At 52.2% G+C, this 22379-nt stretch overlaps 6 protein-coding genes across 6 annotated transcripts; 3 read left to right on the forward strand and 3 right to left on the reverse strand.

Annotated features, from left to right (window-relative positions):
• Window positions 1-11: 11 nt before the first annotated feature.
• BJX67DRAFT_369062 (formyl transferase-domain-containing protein) lies at window positions 12-4099 on the forward strand (the record flags this gene model as incomplete). Its single annotated transcript, XM_071030709.1, has 4 exons — window positions 12-2129; window positions 2182-2457; window positions 3250-3762; window positions 3854-4099. 4 exons carry the CDS (start codon window positions 12-14, stop codon window positions 4097-4099), a joined length of 3153 nt encoding a protein of 1050 aa, XP_070891351.1.
• A 1411-nt stretch (window positions 4100-5510) lies between these two features.
• Window positions 5511-6638, forward strand: BJX67DRAFT_5102 (uncharacterized protein). Its single transcript, XM_071035101.1, has one exon. It carries the CDS (start codon window positions 5769-5771, stop codon window positions 6345-6347), a length of 579 nt encoding a protein of 192 aa, XP_070891352.1. The 5' UTR covers window positions 5511-5768; the 3' UTR covers window positions 6348-6638.
• Window positions 6639-7260: 622 nt separating this feature from the next.
• Window positions 7261-9992, forward strand: BJX67DRAFT_5104 (Zn(II)2Cys6 transcription factor). The gene is made up of 3 exons (XM_071035102.1): window positions 7261-8513; window positions 8599-9392; window positions 9451-9992. The coding sequence occupies exons 1-3, from the start codon at window positions 7410-7412 to the stop codon at window positions 9731-9733; spliced, it is 2181 nt and encodes a 726-aa protein (XP_070891353.1). The 5' UTR covers window positions 7261-7409; the 3' UTR covers window positions 9734-9992.
• A 258-nt stretch (window positions 9993-10250) lies between these two features.
• BJX67DRAFT_369065 (uncharacterized protein) lies at window positions 10251-16089 on the reverse strand (the record flags this gene model as incomplete). Its single annotated transcript, XM_071030710.1, has 12 exons — window positions 10251-11177; window positions 11214-12020; window positions 12051-12641; window positions 12675-12926; window positions 12957-13259; window positions 13305-13826; window positions 13968-14111; window positions 14404-14424; window positions 14494-14801; window positions 14872-15394; window positions 15453-15931; window positions 16029-16089. The coding sequence occupies 12 exons, from the start codon at window positions 16087-16089 to the stop codon at window positions 10251-10253; spliced, it is 4938 nt and encodes a 1645-aa protein (XP_070891354.1).
• Window positions 16090-17028: 939 nt separating this feature from the next.
• On the reverse strand, window positions 17029-18186 carry BJX67DRAFT_376198 (Yip1 domain protein; the record flags this gene model as incomplete). The annotated part of the gene is made up of 4 exons (XM_071031826.1): window positions 17029-17278; window positions 17333-17482; window positions 17539-17959; window positions 18099-18186. 4 exons carry the CDS (start codon window positions 18184-18186, stop codon window positions 17029-17031), a joined length of 909 nt encoding a protein of 302 aa, XP_070891355.1.
• A 507-nt stretch (window positions 18187-18693) lies between these two features.
• BJX67DRAFT_376199 (uncharacterized protein) lies at window positions 18694-21418 on the reverse strand (the record flags this gene model as incomplete). Its single annotated transcript, XM_071031827.1, has 2 exons — window positions 18694-20964; window positions 21062-21418. The coding sequence occupies 2 exons, from the start codon at window positions 21416-21418 to the stop codon at window positions 18694-18696; spliced, it is 2628 nt and encodes an 875-aa protein (XP_070891356.1).
• Between the last annotated feature and the right edge of the window lie 961 nt (window positions 21419-22379).

Raw genomic sequence — 22379 nt, forward strand, 5'->3', positions numbered from 1 at the left:
TTTCTGTTACTATGGGACAGTCTTCATCTACGCAAAGAGATCAACGCCAACACAACCCCGCCGAGCCCGTCATACCTTCTCCGAGAATCCATAGCCGTAATAGGGATGAAGACATGAATAACGGGCAGAATATGGAGCAGACGGGGGGCATCGGACCCCAGGTTGAGCAGGAAACGGAGAATAGCGATGTGCAAATTTCAATGGCCGGACAGACGCCTTCTCCGGGTGATCCGTGGCAGTCGACGATCATGCCATCCAGTGACCTATCGAGACATTCGAGGCAAATGGGAAGTATCCAAGAAGAGACCGGATCGCAATATGAAGCTAGCCAGCGGGAATACCGATCGGCGATCCTGGCTCGATTAGCCGCAAGAAGGCAGTCTACGATGTCCAGATTGGGATCCAGGATCTTACCTAATTCCGTCATCCGCGGGCTTCTTAATAGCGAAGAAGAAACTCCCGCTGAAGGCCACGCTCATCGACATGGAATTGTTTCAAGGACCATACCAAGGTCGGAAGTCAACCAAAGTAGCAGCCGATTCAGCCCTTTTACCTCTCTAAGCACGAGAGGTGTCAATAGAAGGCGCTCGGTTCGCGGGCCATACTTCATTCCACGAAGTGATGCGGCGATGGGCTCCAATGTCGGCTACCCCAGCAACTCTTCTAACTCATCGACGGAGAGCCCAACTGAACCTGGATGGACATCGTGGCGGCGAAGTGCTCGGCTGCGCCGTGTTGGTCACTCTTTATCAGGCCCGATTACGCAAATGTTCGGTCAACCCACGTCGGATATGCCTCCGGACCAAACAGCCGAGAGCTCCTATCAGTTCCACCCTTCTGATTCCGTTGGCTTTATTCCTCATCCAGGGACCATGGACACTCGCATGGATCTTAATTCTCCTCATGAACTCGATTCTGTCGAGCCCGCAATAGGAAACCCACGACCCGCATCCCCTATAACCGCGCAGTCCTCACAAAACCAGGCGAGCGCGCGACGTTTCCCCAGTCTGTTACGGGCACGACCGTCGAGAGCTTTGCGCCGAGACGAACAGACCCCCCTGTCGCGCGTGCTTCAGCTCGCCGCTGCTGCCATTGCTGCCCAACTTTCTGGCGGAACTGGCCCGTCACTGCCCAATATACAGGCATTGGGTAATGATGGCCTGGACGGCTCTCTCGAGAGTTTCATACAGAGTTTACAGCGTGCCACGTCGGGACAGCCAGCTCCAGGCGATGCACCTAACGCGGCAGAAGACGATGGAACTCCAACTCCGGTGAATTTCATGAGGGTTTTCCGATTCGCTAATACGGACAGTCCTCGCCAGTCCGATACATCTAATCGCTCAACCGCAGACTCGGATACTCCTGGGAATAATGGTGATGAAATGGATCTTGATAATCCCGTGGATGGCCCCGAAGGCCGGACCGTTACGCTTGTTGTGGTTGGAGTTAGGTCCGTCCCCTCTGGAAATGGCCCCGCTAGTGACCAACAACCTGCGGCGCTTCCTGGCCTAGACGCCTTACTTCGACTTCCGTTCTTATCACCTGGGGGTTTCTCACCGCGCGTTGGATCACGCCCCGGGACTACATCCGGCCGCGCTGCTCCTGGCAGTATTGGCGTACCAACCAACAATGAGGATGTTCCGTCACAGCTGGGGCACTCAAACTCGTCGCGGAGGCTTTCTGATGCAGGAAGCCGCGGCCCACCATCTTCACTTCCTTCAGTCATTTCGGAGAGCCCTCCTGGACCCCATCCACCCCCATCCACTCCGGCGGAACCGGGACTCTCAGCGGTGTCGTCAGGCGCTTCGACCCCGAGTCGGCGGCTATCGACTACGTCCGCAATTCCACCCAACATTCTCCCACAACTCAATGAGAATCGTTCCATACAGCCTACAATGGAATCCTCAGATGACGGTATCCACGTCAATACGTCTCGTCAGCGACGCCGAAGCGATTCTGAGTTTGCCCGCCACCGTGAACAGTTGGGTTCTGGAGCTGCCAGGCGGAATGGTGTTGTGGAGCCCGATAACCATGTGCCACCAAGCGGCAGAAGCTGGTTGATCTATGTTGTCGGCACTAACCTTTCGGAAAACCACCCGGCATTTGCTGCGCCGAGCTTGTTTACTGACGTAAGTACCGCAAATTGTCATCAAAGTAAACACGTGCTGATTTTTCATCCAGAACCCGACGTACGAGGATATGGTCTTACTATCGTCACTTCTAGGCCCTGCCAAGCCGCCTGTGGCTACTCAGGAAGATTTGAGTTCTGCCGGGGGGTTGTTCCGCGTGGTAGAATATGGTGGCTCCCTGGTTGCAGAAGCCGTTGATGGTGCTGGGACAATTCAAATATCCGAGGGCGAGCGCTGTTTGATCTGCCTCAGTGACTTGGAAGCGGCAGAGGAGCTTCGGCAGCTAAATAAATGTCAGCATCTGTATCACCGGGATTGCATCGATCAGGTACGGCATTTCCCAAGCCCCGCTCATCGCATAATTAGCACAAGCTGACATATCTTTAGTGGTTGACAACGGGTCGCAATTCCTGCCCGCTATGTAGGGGTCAAGGTGTTGCCGAAAAGCGAAACGTTGAACCTTCAGAATCGCCACGCACAGCAACCATTTAGACGTATTCTATTTGACGACCGTATTGTTCATACGAAGACTCGAGCTTCTCAGTCGAATTTAGCATGGCGCTTATTCCCAGCAGTCTTACTTCTCTTTGCACCTCTCTTTTTTTTCACTTCGGATATCCATTGCTGCACTGCTCTGTTCTAGTTTTGGTCATCGGGATCGGGATACCGGTTAAGTCGCTGTTCGCCGTCGAGGCCAGATGTCGGGTTGAATCAGCTGGGCTGCTCAGAGACTTGACGTCTATAGTTATCTCAAGTGTTTACTTTGGTATCATATCTTGGAGGGAGCTTTTAGCATGCTACTGTATTCTTTCCACCAGTCACATAGAGCGTTTTCACATAGTTGAATATGATCATTACACCCGTCTTACAGGAAACTCACTACATACCTTTTTTGCCTGCTCTGCACCTACTCCAGAGCCTCGAGCAGCGACATCATTGACCACCGCGCACCCCACCCGCGGAGTTGATGACTCAGCCAATCCGCCCCACGTCGAGAGAAACGGAGAGGTTTGCTGCTTGATATAAGCATATGTAATACAGGAAATCAGCCCATTGACTCTTTCGGAAGCAGGCAATTATATCGTCGATTAAATTATTGAATAGTAACCGTCAAGGACAGAGCGCTAACCAACCTCGCCACGATCCGCACCTCTCGGTATACCACACGTTTCCCCTTCTGCAGCCACACCAAAACCAGGCGAGAAGAAGCTGGGACGGAAATAGAAGAATCAAAATGGACCCTATCCGCCTAACAGTCCTCATTTCCGGCTCAGGAACGAACCTCCAAGCCGTAATCGACAACACCACCCTCCCCGCCAAAATCATTCGAGTCATCTCAAACCGCAAGGACGCCTTTGGCCTGGAACGTGCGAAACGCGCTGATATCCCAACACACTACCATAACCTCGTGAAGTATAAGAAACAACACCCTGCGACACCGGAGGGCATACAGCGGGCAAGGGAGGAATATGATGCGGAACTCGCGAGGCTCGTACTAGATGATAGGCCGGATCTTGTTGCGTGCCTAGGATTTATGCATGTTCTCTCTGAGGGCTTTTTGAGGCCATTGGAGGAGAAGGGCGTGAGGATTGTGAATTTACATCCGGCATTACCGGGGGAGTTTAATGGAGCGGTATGTTATGTTCTCTCCCTCCCTGTCCGGGCTCTCTCTGTGATTTTTATCTGGATAAATGGTTGCTAAGCTGTCTTATCTTTATTTCTAGAATGCTATTGAGCGGGCTCATCAGGCGTGGTTAGACGGGAAGATTGAGAAGACGGGTGTGATGATTCATAATGTGATTTCGGAGGTGGATATGGGGATGCCGATTTTTGTTCAGGAGATTCCGTTCGTTAGGGGGGTTGATGAGGACATCCATGCCTTTGAGCAGAAAGTACATGAGATTGAGTGGGGGGTGGTGATTGAGGGGATACAGAAGACTATTGAGGAGATTCGGCGAACGAGGTCATAGATTCAAAAGAATAAACAGTTGTTGGAAGGAGAATAGGCACCATGTCACCAGTTTGTATTATAGCTTGCTAGTCCAGTCATAAGCTGTTCTATTTGGGGGATTTGATCGGTATTCCGTTGAGATGATGAAAGAGCTTGACCTGTGCTGGGGAGCTGGTGTCATGTTGATGGCCGGCGTGTTAAACTGCTGCCAGATAGTGTTATCTCGGGGTCGATGACACTGCCGACCCTTCTGCTTCCTCTTTCCGATCCGGCCATGCTGAACGGCGGAGTCGAGTATGAGAGTGTATCAGATCCTGTGCGAGGGTAAGGCAATCTCCCATCCGCGTATGAGTGCTACTCCTGGTATTGTTGATGTCCTCGGGCGGCGGTGATACGGATGACCAACCCCGTTTCCGGTGCGACTTAGCCAACATCCTCGATTCTAGCCTTAAAGCCTGTTTTTCACCGGGGAGGCACCAGGCCCATGGTTGCGCAACAAGCTAAAGCTCTCATTTCTTACCGCTGTCACACGAGCAGTTGGTGACTCCCTCTTATTCTTTGATCGTCAGTTGGCTCTCTCGTCTATCCGAGCCAGGAGAACGACCCTTCATTCCGCCGCGGAGCGACGGGATAGATACTGTCGAGTACCACCAACCAGTTTTCGAAGGAAGCAGTCAGCTTGGGAGTTGAAAGGTTCGTTGTTCAAGGCGAGAACAGGTCCCGCTTCAGAGTGCGGAGAGAAGATGACATGCTACCGCGTACTAATGCAAGTGTGGACATTAGGCCACGCCGGTTTTAAAGCTTGTGGATCCCTCACGCCGAATCAAAAAGGAAACCAAGATGTCTTTCCCGGCTCCATCATCCCGGTCACCGTCAAGGACCATCTGAACCATCCACCAAATTGGAGGCCAGATATCAACAAGGATAACGATCCGACCGGCGGGTTTGATTTGAGAAGCACCGAGGAAACACGTTCGAACCATCGTGAGCATCTCTCACCTCGGAGACCCAGGCCCATTATTGAGAATCCTATCTGCCCTCCAAGAAGGAGTCAACGGCCGACAGAGAGCAAAGCCCGTTTCATGACTCGCCTGAGAAAGCTCAGAATCCAGAGGCTCTCATGTGCTGAGGCCAAAGCTCAGTTATCGGCAATCCCCGATAAATGGCGCTAAACCCGCTTCGCCGTTAGGGCTTGGAGTCAACAACCGCCCTTTTAAATCACTGACAAGGATTGATTCCTTCTGGGAACAGACAAGGACCACCATGCTCTTCGACTGTCATCAAAGGTGTGAGTGTCCGACTCTCCAGATAATCATGCAGCATGAGCGCCGGATGAATTCAGCGGCAAGAGTGTGCTTTTCCTGCTTCCTTTCTTTGGAGGATCCCCAAGGGCGTTTTAAACTTTGTCGAGTCATTGGCCGCTGACAGGCTAAGACCAAGCTAGAAATCCTGGACGACTGCCATGGCCCCTGCCCGAAGATGAATCCTGTTCTTGAACGTGAATCTTAATTTCCCAGGAAGAGGAGGCTCCTCCACTCCCTATCCGCCCCAAGGAACGAAGTTCCCACGTCTGTGCTGCGGTTGGTCTGCAGATAAAGGACTGGTGAGGGTTGGGTACAAACCTGCCATTTTGAGGCAAAAGAAGCGAAACTCAGAGGAAGTCAAGAGGATTCAATACAAAACTTAGCATGGAGAACTGGAGCTGTCAAATCAGCATGCCGATCAGGAGCCTCCAACTTGCAACTGCCAATAAATTCCCGCTCACAATCCACAGACAGATCGGTATTCCGCTGAATTCCGAAGCCCTCCCGCGTGGTGATTTTTCTGAGTTTGGAAAGGCGAGACTCAATGGAGGCAGGTCTTTGCCGCTCCACTCGCCAGACGAACCTTTCGGCAGCCCTCGCGCATCCCAGGCAGGAAGTACTGCACAACTCCTGGGTTGGAGAAACTCACGCTGGACCCTTTCAACGTCACAAGCTTCCCCATGCTCTGGATTTGTCAGCTTCTGTGGTGATTTGCACAGGGATCCCGCAGCCAGCCAGCACAAGTTCGACCCCCATGAGGATTTGACCTCGAAGGACGCCATCAGTTTTTCCCTCGGGAAGGGCGTTGACGAACGGGTTTGGCTCCCGTTCTTGACTCCAGATTTCAGGTCCTTGGACCAAGTCAAAGTCGTCAAATCTGATCTCAGTGTGACCCACTTAGCACCATTTCAGTTTCCATATGATGGTCCCCAGGTGATTCAACTACTGTGTGGTCTGTGCTGACTGCTTTCTTTGACAACCAGAGGCAGCCATGTTACGACCCACCGCGCCGAAAGTATATGTTGCACCTCATAATGCAATAATGGAGTTCTGGATAAAGGCGGAGATGAACAGGGAGCTGGGTTCTTGGCTCTCTTGTGCTGTTTCATCATAAATTCCAAAGGCCGAATCAGAAACCCGCCCACCGAGGGGGAAACCAGTCGCAGAATGTGATGCCTCCGCCGATTTGGTCAGTCCCACTCAGACAACGAGGCTTAACTCTTTCAAGTGGTTAGTTGCCCCTCCACTGCAGTCCATCTCGGCCCTTCGGAGGCTCGCAGAATCCATCCCCAGGCTCACTCAGACTCTGTTTGTCTAATTCTTGTGCCCTTTGGGTGGGTTACTCGTACCGACTCCTCCTCTGATTCAGGTGATCGAGCAAGGTCGCTGTCTGGGCCAGAAGACGCCGGTTTTCAACGCTGAGACTCCCTCAGGAATGTGCCTGGACAAGATCCCCGGTGACACGCTGATCCAGAAGGTCGATCGGAGACCGTCCCAAAAATAAAATGAAAAGTTAAAACCCAGGAGCAATCCATGCCATAATATTAATGGTATAAAAATAGCGGGGACAGCTCAGAAATACTAAGAAATCGCCAGAGCTTGGTTCCAATAAGAATGCACCTGGTGGTGATGCTGTGACTTTTTGGCCTGCCCCTTCCGGTGATCTGCCCCCAACTTCGACCTCGACTTCGCATCTGAACGTTTGTTCTCGACAACTTCACCTCCATTCATTCCTCTTCCCTTCTCCCCCTCCCAATTGTCAACTCTCCGACTCTCTCTCCAGCTTCAGCTTCTGTCTCCCTCCATTCGCTACTCTCTCTTCTCATCCCCTCTGCCTTCGCTCGCCTGTTGCGCTTCCCCTCTCGCCACCACGTCCACTCCACACAGAGCCAAGCATGCATACTCATCTTCACTCCAACTCGCCTTAAGCTATTCACATCTCTCTCTTCTCTTCAGCTTATGACGGCCTCGTTCTTCTACATCATCATCCATTTTCCCGATGCTAGTTAGCTATCATTTTCCATCATGACAGATCCCCTCCACCCGTCCCAATCCTCTATGACGGGCTACATCCAGGAGCCGCCCCCGCTCTCCGCATATTCGCTTTTGGGCCAGGCCCAGTATTCGGAAGGTGTTGCGCTCTGGCACAGTACTCCAGTCCAGCAGCAACTACCGCATCATCAGATCCCAGCAGCTCCCTTTACGCCAACGACCCCCAACACACCGTCACTTCTACAGCCACTTCCAGACCAGAAAAAGCATAAACGGACTCGGAGCGGCTGCTTCACATGCCGAGCGCGCCGGATCAAATGCGATGAAGCCCGTCCCACGTGCGAAAGATGCCGAAAGGGTAATCGAGAATGTGTTTACCCCGGCTCGACAACGGGGCCAGCTTCAAAACCAGCGCCTCGTTCCGTAGCAAAGGCTAAAGCTTCTCATCCGCAATCCCATGAGAGTGATTCTTTGGGCCCTGTTGACGCTGAGGAGACCCGCGCTCTAGATCCCATCGCCGATGACGAAGAGGAGATAGAAGGCACACCCGATTCAAGTGCTCGTCAATCGCCACCCACCACGGCCCCCTCTACTTCGGCTGGGTCGAAGCAGGCGATCCTCAAAAAGCAAAGTGCTCAATCTTTACGGCGACGTCAAGCGAAACAGCAGACTACTACGGCCGTAGACCCCTCGCCCGGTCGCAAAGAGAGTAGTAGTTCTCCTTCGACCGAGAACTCGTCAAGGTTGGGGTCCTTGAGTGCGCGGTCGGACAGCGTCGGTTTTCACTTTTTTGAACCTGTTCTGGACCGCAATATCGCCCACCTACCCGAGGATATCCGTTTTTACCTCTCCTATCACCGGGACTCCATAACCTTTCGACATTACTTCCTGCATCCCCGCAGCACCAGCTTTGTCAACAAAACTCTCGAGGAATATGCCTTGCAGTATGAGCCTCTGCTCTACGCGATTGTGGGGTTTTCCGCCTACCATCATTGCGTGCAAACTGGGGGTGAGAAACTATATTCATTTCTTAAATATTACAATAAGGCCTTGTCACTCTTGCGAATGTCCTTAGGCTCTGGGGAGCCGTATAGTGAAGCAACTTTAACGACAATCCTTGTGCTTGCTACTTTTGAGGTATGTTGTTGCCTCGTTCTCCGCGTCGATATCTCTCTACTTATTCTGATTGAATGTGTTCTAACGACCTTTTCATGAAATCTAGGAATTTGTAGGAGACTGGGTCAATTTGATTGATCATTACCAGGCTGCCCATGTATTGATTCGCGAGCTTCTAACACCCGAATCAGCGAGTTCCGATGATGTCCATAGACATCTTTTTGAGTGGTACGCGCGGTTTGACGTCGTAGCTGGTATGGTTTCGGGGAATGAGATGGTTCTAGGGCGAGATTGGTATATAGCGCGGGAAGAGCATGACGCCAAGGAGGCAACCGACCATCCGGATGATATCGAGAAACAACTGGCCTTGACTTCCTCTATTAATCGCCGCTATGGCCTCGAGATGGCGTCACTGTATGCCAAGTTGTCTCGCGGCATGATCGAGATCGGCGATTTCCTTGCGCGGAACGACCAGCTTGGGCGGAACCTGGAGCGCGTCAAAGACATACTGAGCCGATTTGCGAATGAATACGTCGTTCAAACCTACCCTAATCGGAAACCGTTGACGGGAGACGATATCGTCGATCCATACGTCCCTGGTGGATTGCATTACGGCCCACTCTGGGATGTCAATTTCGCTTGGATTGACTACTACTCTACGAAAGCCATGTTCAAATTCCAGCTCCTCATGGCTACAAAACAGGGATCGATGGAGGAATTGAGAGCTCTGGGCCTTGAACAGGCTCGATTGATCGAGGCGATTAAACGCTGGCCTGAAAAGGAAAAGGGTTACATGTTTGGGTTTAAGAACAGCATCGGGATGGCAAGCATGTTTTTCCCGAGTGACGGCAAGTATCGTGAGTGGAGCAGAAGGACCTTCGCTCTCATGGAGCAAAACGGGTGAGCTTAGACGTGAGAGTCTCGACCAATATCCAAGCTAACAAATTTGGTTTCCCAGGTATGTGATTGCTCCGAAACTCCGAGCTGGTCTTGCAACTCTCTGGCAGCTGCCAGAGATCAACCACTGGTGGCTCCCGAACGACGAAGCGTTCCCAATAATCATTCGCGAGGTGCGCGAGATGACCGAAGAGCGAACAAACAACCCCCGCGATAATTTCAGAGAGAGCGTACGTGATATGAAGGCTGTCTTCGGAAAGCTTAATCTCGACGAAACCGAGAGCGAGCCCAGCCCACCCTCCGCGAGCACAGATGTACCACGACCATCAGGCCCGAACCGGTGACATTGCAGTAGCCATAGCCAGCAACGAGATCATTCGGCGTCCCTAACCGCTTCGGGGCTAGAATGCGGTTCCCTGCCCTCCAAATCGGGATCAGTGGTCTCTTGATCACCAGATTCTCTACTTTGGTCGCGAGTCTACGATAATCCAGCGATGCCATCACCCCCAGCCCCAAATGGCCGTTAGTGGTGATAGCCTCTAGTACACCAAGTTTTCATCGGCGCACCTCTTCTCTATTTCAAGGACCGGATGACTTCATTGGCCCTTATTCCGTGCTGCGTGTGTTCTAGCCTCCGTTAGCCTCGCTCCTTCTCCTCGTCCTCCTTCTCCCGGATCTATGTCTCTTTTCGTTGATAAACGCATTATACCCACTACGTTTTGCCACTTTATATTTCCTACGAATTTGGAAATCATCCATTCCTGGTGTGCGATTTGATACGACACTGCAACGAGGCACCGGTATATACCCATAAGAACCGTTTAGACAATCATAATGATAATATACATGTACATGAGCAGCTCACTCCGGCTCGGAGTGCCTCCAAGGAACCTCCCTGGCCAAAACGACCGTCTCTAATCCTCCAACCAACTCCCCTAACTCATCCACCCCATCCACATCCACCTCTCCCCAGGGCAACGAGTCAACATCTACATCCCACCCAAGTAAACACCTCAACACAACCGCAGCCCCAGCCTTACTCATTACCGAATTCAACTCCTTACATCGTTCATCACATACACACTCGAGACAACCCTTCGGCGCGATACAAACGCAGGCCTCAATACGAGCTACCGCCCGACGAAGCAGCGAATCCACGAATTCGAACGCCTTCCGCGCGATCCCAGACCCGCACGAGCCACCTTTCGCATCATAAAATGTCAACCTTGCAGGCCGTTGGCGGGAAGGGGGCCGGAGTTGCTGGATTTTAAGCTCAAGTTCGTCGCTGTCAATTTCACCGAGATTCGAATTCTGCTTCTTCTTCTGGGATCGAGAACGAGAATGTACGACCTGCCTTAGCCCCCTGCCCAACTCTTTCTTTGCAACCTTACACTCCGTCCGGACGTCGCCAGGTGAGGAGATCACGAAACTAGGCAAGAGGGAGAGAACCGCGTGTTCCGCGGCATGAATGGCGGCTGCAATATTCAAGTGTCGAGATTCAAGAATCTCGAGCGCCCGTTTAGGGACATCGAGCCACATTCCCTTTGTGAAGATGTCTATGGGCGGGTTGTCAACGGCGACCGCATCGAGGATGCGGCCGCGTTTATCAATTTTGAAGAACCCGTAGACGACGGCGTGGATACGGACAGTGCCGAAGAATGCGCGGCAGTTTGTGTCCTTGTCTTCGCTGGTGTTCGAAGCGGCCACGGCGGCGTCGTCGTCTGTGGTGTTATGGCTTATGAGGCGCATATGCTCTGTCTCAATGGGATCGATATCTGTGAAATCACGCTGCATAGTGTTCCAGTCTACATGGACGCGGAGGACGCGAGCAAAGAACCGGTCTGGATTGAGTTCCTTGACAAGGAATGTCTGGCCCTGGTGGAGGAAGATGCCGCCCTCGTAAAGCGTGAAGAAGGCCCGCGAGGCCTCAACCTCCTCGAGGACAATGTTGCGGGCATTCGTGATGTCAATGACGGCGAAATGCTGGTCCTCCGTATCGCGGATGGGCACGCATCGTGAGGGCTGCGGCCGGAAGCGTCCGTGACAATGGTAAAAGCCCATTGCGTCGCGGGTGAGTCGGGTAGCTGCGAACTCAGAGAGCTGGGGCCCGAAGTAGATATGGTCTGACTCGGGTTTGATGGGCATTTCAAAGGCGGCACATTGGATGTGTCCTTCTAAGACGAGCTCGTTCGATAGGTCCACCTGCAGCTCGCAATTGGGTTTGGAGAACAACTCTTCTGGGTTCCGCATGTAATATTGGTCTGTTGGGTATCTGTCCCCCACCAGTATGGAGAGGGAATCCTTGTTCCTGCGACCCGCACGGCCGCTCTGCTGGCGGAGGTTGGAGATCGAGTATGGGAATCCGAGCGTGATGACGGCATCAAGGGATCCAATGTCCACGCCCAGTTCGAGAGCATTCGTGGCCACGATTCCCAGCAGTTGACCTTGGAACATCTCCGCTTCGATTCTTCTCCTATCTTGCGGACTGTACCCTCCACGATATCCCATAATCAGTTTCCCGATCTCAGGCCGCTCAAGTCGCTTGCATTCGTTTCTGACTGCCTGAAGTAGGATTTCGCACAACTTGCGAATGCGGCAGAAGGCGATCACACGGGCACCCCGGAGGATGAGCTGGCAGAATAGACGTGCAGTTTCGCTGACACTGTCTCCACGCCCAGATGTTGGGTCACGAGGGTCCTTAAAAGGGGTATTCCAGCAGAGAAACTCTTTCCGGCCGCACGGGGAGCCGTCAAAATCGATTAGTTGGACGTCATCAACACCAAATATCGCCCTCATATGGCCTTCTGGGTTAGCTACGGTTGCTGAGCAAGATATGAACCGGACATGACGATTCCCGACGGCAGCACAAATACGGCGCAGGCGGCGCATGATGAATGCAACATGCGAACCGAAAAGTCCGTTGTAGACATGGAGCTCGTCGACAACGACGAACTTGAGGTTCTGGAGGAACGATCGCCAGGAACTTTCCTGCGGGAGAATCGTGATGTGTAGCATATCCGGATTCGTGAAGATGATGCGGGCCTCTTCGCGAATGAGATTGCGACTCGCCATAGGTGTGTCGCCGTCAAAGGTTTCAACCAACGTACCCTGTAGTCCCTCCAGGTACTGTAAGAGCTCCAGCATACTGCGTTTCTGATCCTGTGCAAGAGCTTTCGTAGGGAATATGTACAGACCTCTGCTGTTGGGATCTTGTTCCAGCTCATGAAGCATGGGAACCTGGTATATGAGAGACTTCCCGGAACTAGTTGATGTCGATACAATGACATTCTGCCCGTCATGTAGGTGGTTAATCGCCTCCGCTTGGTGGGAATAAAATCTAGTTATCCCCTTCGTGTTGTACAAGGCATTCACAAGATCCTGCGATAGCGCAAATTTCAAGTCTCCGTGGATAGCGTGTTGAGCATCAAACGCTCGATGGCCGTCCGGCACAATCTGCCCTGTATACCAATCCAATGCCCGTATCTCCTCAATAATCTCGGCCATTGACTTGCGGTCTTTCGGGATCGGACCCAACATCTTTGACGGCTCATTCGCAATACCGGAAACAGGGCGCGCAGGTACGTATGCATCCTTCTCCCTCTCCAACAAACCTACAGGGTCAACACACTCATCCTCGCACTTGACAAGAAATGCATCCACGGCATCCGAGAATTTCTTATTCCGCTTCTCAATCAGCGACAGCATCTGCTTCTGACTGAAAACTGGCATCTTCAAATCCTCGTCCTTGTCTTTCCGTCCCGAGCTCGGACCCCCATTCCCATCCCCTTTCTTCTCCCTCCTCAAATCCCCATCAAGAAACTCGAATAATAGCGCATGCATGACGGGCTCAACCCCCGCCTCCGCCTCCGCCTCCACATCGACACCGAAACCCGGGCGAGAGTCCAACTCACCAACCCAAGAACCGTTCCCACTCCCCTTCCCAAACCCACGAACCTCTTCCCGCTCCCCTGCACTCAAAACCTCCAACTTCGCCTCATCCACATACTCGAGTCGTATAGCACGCGGTATCAAAACTTTCACGCGCGCAATATCTTCAATGGCGAGCTCTCCACCCGTCTGCGCCTGAACAGCCTTCTTGATATTATCGAACGTTGTCGCGAAATGCTTCCTCGTGCAGCAGAATGTGTAGACCAGGTTCAGAGCGCGGTGGGTGCGCGAGAGTTGTTTGAAAGTATCTGGCCATGGTGAATTGGGCTTTCGTTGCCCCTGTCTTTTCTTCTTCTGCTGCTGCTGCTTAGGGGTTGATTTTGTGGTCTTCGTCTGTTTGCCACATTGATTCTGCGTTGTCGATGGAACTTGCGTGATTGGTTCGGTGCTCTCTTCATTCTTGAGCTCAGAGACTGGATTACCCATACATGTAACTGTGTCGGCTCTTTTACGTTTTCGTTTCGTGCTCTGTTCCGAGGATTGTACGGTCTCTAAGGTTTCAGTTGTGGTCGCTTTCCACGCGTCGAAATGAGCTAGACCGTGCTCGGCCTGCTCATCGTGGGGTTCGTTCCCATCGAGTACAGAGCTCGTAGGGGAGGTCCTTTTCGGCTGTGGCATGGCCATTTGGACGCCCCATGGTTGTCGAACCCCTGTAGTGAACTTGAAGTCGGGAGAGAGGTCTGGATGGAGTGGAAGGCGGTTTCGTGGCAGACGAGACGCGAGGTCACGTGCAATATGGCAAATATAACCGAATACGGAATAGTCGGTTGCGCGCTTGAGGACTTTATTATCGACAGCTGAGAACGACGAAGATATATGCAATGGAAGTAGAAGACAGAAGATACATATAGATATTAGAAAGAAGTAACACCCAGCTTGCTCGATCCCATCAGCCCGTCTCAAACATACTCCTCATTCGCAATGCAAAAAGCCAACCCCAACCCCAATGGCACCCATTCTCGCAACGAAAGTCAAGACAACCAAGTTTATCGTCGAGAACTTTTGAGGATTGCCTACTATTTTATAGCCCGCGCTTATAAATGCTCCATCACATCATGGAGTACACGGTATAATTCCTTCGCCTGATCTGGATTCCCTGTCTAGACAATTGTTTTAGCCAGCAGTGCAAGCAGTAACTATTGGAGCAGTGACTTACCCGAAGCAAGAGAGGGACTGTGCGGCCGTTTTCTAAGCTTGCAAGATGAATCTGTTTGGATTTCGGTTCCTTGCCTGTGGCATCGCCCACCTTCATCCCCCTGAACACGGGCGTATTTAGCATGACACGGAGGACTCCATCCGCGCGCATGATTAAACGAGCTGATTTCCTGTCCTCAACTCCATCTGTCGCCCGAATGTTGACCTTGAATGTGCCAAGACCGCGTTCCTTCCACTCGCCGCCTGAGAAGTGGAAGAGCTTGGCTTTGCAAGAGAAATATGTCTTTTCGTCCTCTTCGCCAGTCTCGACTATTCGAGAGAACGCTTATTAGTACGGCCCATAAAGGGGGAGCGGGGAACAGGTAGCGAGATATCTTACTCTGTCGCTCGTAGAATCTCTCATCGGTCTTGTCCTCCGCAAACTCAGCCGGCCCGCTCTCCCCATCATCCTCCTTATCATCATCTTCTTCTTCTGAGTCGTCTTCGGCGCCAAAGGGTTTCGAGCTAGTACTTCCCAGAGTACTGGGTGCAGCCGCCGAAGCGAAGCTAGTCAGACCACCACCTGAGCTTGCTCCTCCAAAGCCACCACTGAACCCCGAAAACCCGGAGCCTAGCGCTGCAAAACTTGACGGCTTTGACGCGGCAGCGAACCCAGCCCCCGCGGGCTTTTGTGTTTCCGCCGGAGTCGATTCAGTCGGGGATTTAAAGATAGACGGCGAGGATCCCCCCAATGATCCGAATGGAGACTGTTCTGAGCTGGCAAAAGCGGCTAAGCTTGACGAGGAAAACGCCGAGGATGATGTTGTTGGTTTCACATTTTCCGCCGGCTTCGACGCTGTGGCAGCGATTGACCCAAATGGAGACACGGAGGAAGTATTCGCAAATGCACTCGGGAGGGGGGACTGTCAAACAGTTAGCTCAGTATTCCTTCCACAATTGTAGCCGTTGAGGGGTACAGACCGGGCCCCGCTCCTGAGAACCGTCCCTATGCCGCTTCTTCTCAGGCTCCCCTTCACCCGCAGGCTTCTCTGTAAACGTGCTTCCCTCCGAAGTATCCTTAACATCCGCTTTCTCTCCCTCATCCTCACTCTTCGAATCGTCTTTGTCCAATTGATCCCTGCTTCTCTTCTTTTTCAGGGTGCTCCCCGACTCCTGTGTCTGGCCCTCATCAGCATCTATTTTTGTCTCCTCCGCGCTCGAGTCGCGTGATCTCTTCCGTCTATGGCCAGGCTCATCCTCGACATTTTCCGTCTGGTCGTCATCATGTGACCGCTTTCTTCCCCGGCTTCTCGCCCCATTAGGATCCCTCTCCGGCGCTGCATTGGTGGATGCGTTGTCCGTGGTTTTAGGAACTGGTGTGATAGAGGTCTCCTTGAGTTTGTTCCGAACAGGACGCTCGCCGCCGTCATTATCGGACGCTTGAGAGTCGTCGGCAGCCACTATACATCCGTCTGTTAGTCGACGTCGTTCGACTCGGATGTCCCCCGTTCAGGACTTGAATCGGACAGGTGGAGAAATTGCAGAGATATAACATACCCTGATCAACAGACCCATTCTGGTTCTTTTCCAATTCTTCATTCCGAATCTCCGACGCCATATTGAAAGCCCTTTCAAAAATACCTAGAATATGAGATCTAACAGCGCACAAATAAGTCGATTCTGTATTGTACGTAGAGTGGAAATTGTTCCGTAAAACGCCAGCGCTGGCAAGGTGAAATAGGTGATATCTGTGCAGATGAATACCGATTGGACATTAGCCCCTAGATTCAAGAGAGCAACTGTCACCCCTATGGTATCGACCAGGCGAAATCAACTACCCCCCGTCGATGTGTGAGACAGGGCATCGGAAGTTGATGCTTCTCTCAGCATGTGGGTAGGTACGGCGAAAGTACTTACCAGCGAATATAGCAGGACAACCCCGTAATTCTAGAATCCCGAGAGCTGCGACAGATTTTGGAGACCGAACCGTCCAGCTGTCGCCCAAGGACGTCCCCAGTCGCTTGCGGTGGTGGGATGGCACGAGAGCTCAGCGGCAACGAGGCTCGATGATGAACGGACGGTGCAGGCCGTCTTGAAACCGCAAAATGAAGGAACGGAGTGCTTTAGTGCAAATAACAGAGATATTCTGATCCGTAAATCCGAAGGAAAAGACGCAGGAATCGAAAGATAGGTGGGCAGCCAAGCGACCTCGATCACAGGCGGAGCAGCAAACGCAAACAAGTGCAGCGATGTGCTGTCGCTGCCCAGAGCCGCCGTCTCCCAGTCACCGCTCGCTCGGCCCCGCAGATAAACGCCCACGGGTCCATTTGAGCAGTGGCACTTCCACCAAACACTGACAGGTAGAGAAAGCTTGTTTCATTGAATATCATGATACAAACAAAAATCTAGTACGTTATAAAATACAATAAATAAAATAAAGAAGAAAGCTGCAGTCGCATTAACATGAAAATTACCAAGTCACAAAGACACGCCTCGCTGCATTTCCTCTCCAAGGCGCTTCCAAAGACACATGTTGCACCGCATGGCCTCGAGCCTCTTAGCTGATGAAGCAGAGACACCCGATCGCGATGTAGAAGACAAAAAGCGGATAGACCGCAATTCCGACACGGTTTCGCACGACGCCCGAGCCGCCGAGGATACTCACTCCCGCCGCCAGTGACCACGCGATCAAGACTAAATACACGGGTATCCGTGCGATTGTCGGGAGGCCAAATGCACTGAGAAGAGCGGCGATCACCAAGGGGAAGAGCGTGTAACCGATGATACAGACAGACTGGAAGAACGAACTAAATCCTCGCGTCAGCCTCCCGGCTTCCTCCAGAAAAGCGCAGAGAACTTACATATTCCCGCCCAAGAGCTTGATTTGCAACGTCACAACAGCCTCCCCAATCCAGACGAGGCAGAGTACCCCCGAGAAAACCAAATCCGACTGGTCTCCCTTCGCCATAGAAAGGAACATGCTCAGAAGCATGCAGAAAATCAGAGGGCCCCTATACGTTCCAGTCAGCAAATCGGCCATCCCCAGCATCAAAGGGCCAACACTCACCAAAGATCCCAATCTCTCAGCCCTTCGCTCATCCCTCCTTGCAACACAACATCGGCGTCCGGCCACCTCCCCAGAATATTCCTCACACCCCCTCCGAACCCAGTCGCCTCGCCCCGTTCGGCAGCGCCAATACCACCTCCACCACGCGACAACATCCCACCGACCAAGTACTTAGGATATAGTACCTGCCTCATCTTCTCCCATACTGCCAAAAGGTCGCGGGACAGCGTCTGCCAAACGGTTTCGTCGATGGTATTTTGCGGCGCGCGGCGGTCTTCACCGGGGATGCGGGATGTCAGGTATCCGCTTGAGATGTTACCACTGGCGATATTGTTCCCGCCGGAGCTGGCGGTGTCGGGTTGGACGTTTCCTCTTAGAGGTGTTCGGTCTGTCTCGTGAAGGGGGTCGTCGGCATCAATTGCTACAATGAAAAAGGGAAGACAACGTTAGCTCTCGGATCTCGGAAGCCTAGAGCAAAGCGCAGAAATAACAAAAGATGCACTCTTCAAAAAGCAAGAAGGAAGTATGTATACAGATAGGGACAGAGCGGAGTCACTAACCATCATCTGCCTCTATCACCCCATCATCCAAGATAGACTCGTCGTCGCGTAGGTCATCCTGAGTATAGTACGGTGTTGAGCTGGACATGGTGCTTCCAGGTTCTGAGTCGTTCAGCTATAGCTACCTCGCAGTTGGGGCATAACCTGCTCTACCAGAGAGCTTGAGTATCAGCCAAGTAGCACTTTATATATCGCGGTCCAATTCGGAGAAGATATGAGGATGATGCGGAGATCGTAGTCCCTCGTGCAGCTCCTGTTTGTCTTGGGCTTGGAGAGGCTAGAGTGTCTTTCCGCCCATTACGTACGCAGCGCTCAGCCGAAAGGGGCAAGGGGAGGCTGCCTCAGGCTGAAACAATTCTCTCTCTGGTACTTACTTCAAAGTCGCATACTCTTCTTTGTAGAGAAGTCAGATTCTCCTTGCAGTTCAAAATATGTGTTAGGTATACATAGCCGCAGCTCTAGCTTATTATACATAGGTTTGAATTGTAAGTTTAGACCAACGCCACAAAATGCATGTCCAGTGGAGCTGAGGGAAAGAGGTATGTATCAAAACTGATTGACATGAAAAGGGATAAGAGAATTTGTGCTACAAATGCTACCATTTCGCAGGCTTGGAGTCTTCAGACTGGGCCTCCTGCGATTGTGGTTCTTGCAATTGATCTTCCTGGACCTGAGGCTCTTGTGACAGAGATTCCTCTAGGTGAGCTTCTTGGGGTTGAGGATCGTGTTGCTGAGCCTCCTGAAATATAAGTTCCTGCTCCTGTGAAAAAGGCTCTTGCGATTGAGGTTCCTCGGCCTGATACTCCTGGGGTTCTTGCGACTGGAGCTCGTGCGACAGAGGCTCCTCTGAAAGAGGTTCTTGCGATTGAAATTCGTGTTGCGGAAACTCCTGAGATGTATTTTCCTGCTGCTGCGAAAGAAACTTCCGTGATTGAGGCTCCTCCTCAGGTAAAGGTTCCTGCGCCTGGGCCTCTCGTGACTCAGGTGCCTGGGATAGAGGTGCTTGCGCCCGAGCCTCTTCAGACCGAAGCTTCTGCGAAATGAGTTGCTGCAAAAGAGGTTCCCGAGGTCCAAGTTGTTCAGAAAGGTTACCAGTTGGAGATTCAGGAGCAGATCCAGCTTCAGCCTCTTCAGCTTCGACCTCTTTAGCTCCAGATCTTTTATCAGCTTCAACGCGGAGCCAGTATTCGCGCTGTTGCTTTGAAGTCGGGTAGATCAGGACATTCTTGTAACGCGCAAGGATCTCTGGCTTGGAATACTCGCGCAATTCCTGAGCCTCTTTGTGAAGCTGCTCATGCTCCTCCTTAGAAAGCAGGTCTGCGCATTTCGCCTTCAATATCGAGTCCATCATCATTCTCACCCGCTGGAGCACATCTATGATCGAGCGGCCCATTTGAGAGGTCCTCTTCGGAAAGCCCTCCGCCTGGTCACTTTTTGGGTTAAACCGTGGCATCCTCCGGATAGCTTCCTGCATAGCCTCATGGAACTTCGTGACGGTGGGTCGGAGTTTCAATACGGCGATGACCCGTAGATTATGCCGTAGCTCGCGGGCGACGATGCCCAGTTTACTGCCGGGGATCTTTTGTCTGTTTACACTGAGACCGGCTAGGGTGACGAGAGCTTGCGGGTCACTCTCGAGTTTCTGGATCAAGTCAAGGTAACCGGTCACCGCGCGGGTATCAGGGAACATAAGAGATTTGTCCATCATCTCTAACAATTCGTTGGTGAGCTTCAGGATGTTCAAGTTCTTGGTATCACGTCGGCAGACGCTGAATCCGATGTGGAACGCTACCGCATTGGCATTGCCCGCGGGAACCATCTGATTCCTGAAGAGTTCGACCGCGACACGACTAGAGCGGCTCAGACGAAGAAGGCGCAGATAACTCAAGTACGCACGCTCATCTGGCTCAACGCGATACGGATGGTCCTCTTGGGTAAGATGATACCAGTAGTTTCTCCCGGAGTGCAAGGCCTCGGTCATCATCAAAGCCGTGTCCAAGATCATCGAGAGCTCCCTGTTAGTGACAGGCATATACATCGGGTAGACATCGTTAGATCCAGGGCCCGGGCTATTTTTTTCGTTGAACGGTTGTAATTCCGATGAAACAATAGGGTCGAAGAGGCCCTGGAGATCATGCTCCTCCTTTTCTAGCGGCTGCGATGCTTCAGGAGTTGCCTCGGTCGATATGAGCCTACCATCTTCACCCACAAATGGTACTGGATCCTTTTCTTCGTTGCTTGCCTCCGGGCCGATTCTTCTGCGTGCAAACGACCTTCTCGAAGCCATCGGAAAACTGTCCGCGGGCGCGTCAGCGAGGATTGGGATTCCTGCAGTCTGGTGATAGAGCTTGAACACTTCGTAGAGGTGAGTGTCACCAATTCCTTCCCATAGGACGCCAACCATGGCACTGACAAGCTCCCCCCCCATCTCAATCTGCCCTTTTTTCCATCGATATACAACATCAGACCATACTTTTTTAGCCTCAGTGACGCCTGTCAGCCTTCTTTTTAAGCTCTTCTCCATTTCGCCGGCGAATAGCGTAGCCACGTCGTCCTGGATCGACTTCCTGATGGCATTCAAGATGATTGTATACGTGAAGGTATCCGGGGACCACATTCCTTCCTCGGGGAGCTCGCCAGCCACTTCCCAGAGCATGTCCATATCCCCATGGCGCGAACACACATTCAGCATCGAGTTGGTAATGATGATATTGGGCTCAACCCCAGAATTGGCTGTGAACACATTCCGGTAAATCTTCACAGCCATGGCTACGGGATTGAAACGCGGGCGCGGGGCTATGTTGCTAAGTCCGTCCAGCATAATCGAATACGTGAACTGGGAAGGCTTCTCGCCTCTCTTCTTCATCTATACCGCCCAGCACAGTCAGCAAAAAAAAAAAAAAGAGCTCACTCACTCAGAAGGGGCGAAAAGACGGGGAAAAAAAGAGATGCCACAAACATACATCATTCCAGAACCTCCACGCGGCTTCCGGATTACCTTTCCTCAAACAATACGCCAGAATATGATTCCAGCCCACATGAGTCTCTAACCCCTCAGTCTGTGCCCTCCGAACAAGCGCCGCCGCAAACTCAATGTCATTCTGGTTGAGAAGCCGTTCAACCCGAGCCGCCAGATGTGTCCGGTTCTGCAACCACCGTAACTCCATAGCTAGTGCGGACCTATTGACTGGCGCTGCCCGATCCTTCGCAACCCGGAGCAAGAGGTCATCGTCGTCTCTCCTCCGTCGTTGGCCCCGCGGTGGTCGAAACTGCTCCACATCCTCATCTTGCGCGTCGAATTCAGACCGCGTAGAATACATCCTTGCCGGAGGTAGCAATTTCCCCGAAGTCGTTGCCTCCACCCCAACGCCAGGCTGCGGCGCCAACAGGGAAAAGCTCCGCGGAGCTCTGCTCCATTGAGAGCCCAGCGAGGCCCTCAGGGCTATACTCGATTTGAACTGCGTGCGAAGAGCAGTGGCATGGCTGCAGCGAAGCATCTATTCTCAAAAAATCAAGGCAGCAGAGTTGCGCCCTCTCCGTACCAACAGAACCCAGTCTATCCCGTTGTCTCGTGATTCAATGCGACGGATTCGTGACGGTTCGGAGCCGTGAGCGGGGAGGGGAATCGTGATCGGGACGGATCGCAGGTAATCAATTGGCGAGATATAGTCAAGGCAAAAAGCTATAAGGAAAAAAACTCAATCAAAATCAATCAAGGCTTGGATGCTGGTTTTTGGAGGCTCGAGAAAATGTCGAATAACGCTGAAAATTGTCGGAGAGCCGGGACAGCACTAGCCGTATCAGCACGTGACCTTGTGTTTCCTTGTACTGTGTCGACCATACGGTGGAGATTTCTCTCTCCGTCCTGCGGATCGAGGCCATTGTACATGATAAATTTCATCACTTCCCGCAATGAAGATTGTATTCGGCCTAAAAACCCACAGCCTATCTCGAGCGTGGAGTGGTAGATTTCTCACTCGTGGCGCACTAACTCCGCAACATATTTTCCAACACGGCCCAGACCATATGGCGTCCCGCAAATGTTCGTTCGGCAAAAGAATGTGGAGGGAAAAGGAATACCTTTCTTCTGTCAATACTAGTAACTACATCAGCATGCTCTGAGCCAATATGAATCCTCCTCAGTTTAAAAGCAGGGCCAGACCAAGCGGCAAATATCTCAATCCGCTCGAGGTTCGGAGTATATTGAGAATATATTCTCCAAACCAACCTTATCGATATATAGTTACTTACAGTGGAAAAACGAGGCTCCTCAGCCAAAAC

This window comes from Aspergillus lucknowensis, assembly GCF_044049455.1.
Source record: "Aspergillus lucknowensis strain CBS 449.75 chromosome Unknown BJX67scaffold_1, whole genome shotgun sequence".
Lineage (NCBI taxonomy): Eukaryota > Fungi > Ascomycota > Eurotiomycetes > Eurotiales > Aspergillaceae > Aspergillus > Aspergillus lucknowensis.

Excerpts from the sequence above, each read along its gene's own strand:
- BJX67DRAFT_5102 (XM_071035101.1), top strand. The coding sequence starts at position 5,769 with ATGGAGAACTGGAGCTGTCAAATCAGCATGCCGATCAGGAGCCTCCAA.
- BJX67DRAFT_5104 (XM_071035102.1), top strand. The coding sequence starts at position 7,410 with ATGACAGATCCCCTCCACCCGTCCCAATCCTCTATGACGGGCTACATC. Across the intron at positions 8,514-8,598 it reads TTGTGCTTGCTACTTTTGAG|GAATTTGTAGGAGACTGGGT; the intron begins GTATGTTGTTGC and ends CATGAAATCTAG. Across the intron at positions 9,393-9,450 it reads GCTCTCATGGAGCAAAACGG|GTATGTGATTGCTCCGAAAC; the intron begins GTGAGCTTAGAC and ends TTGGTTTCCCAG.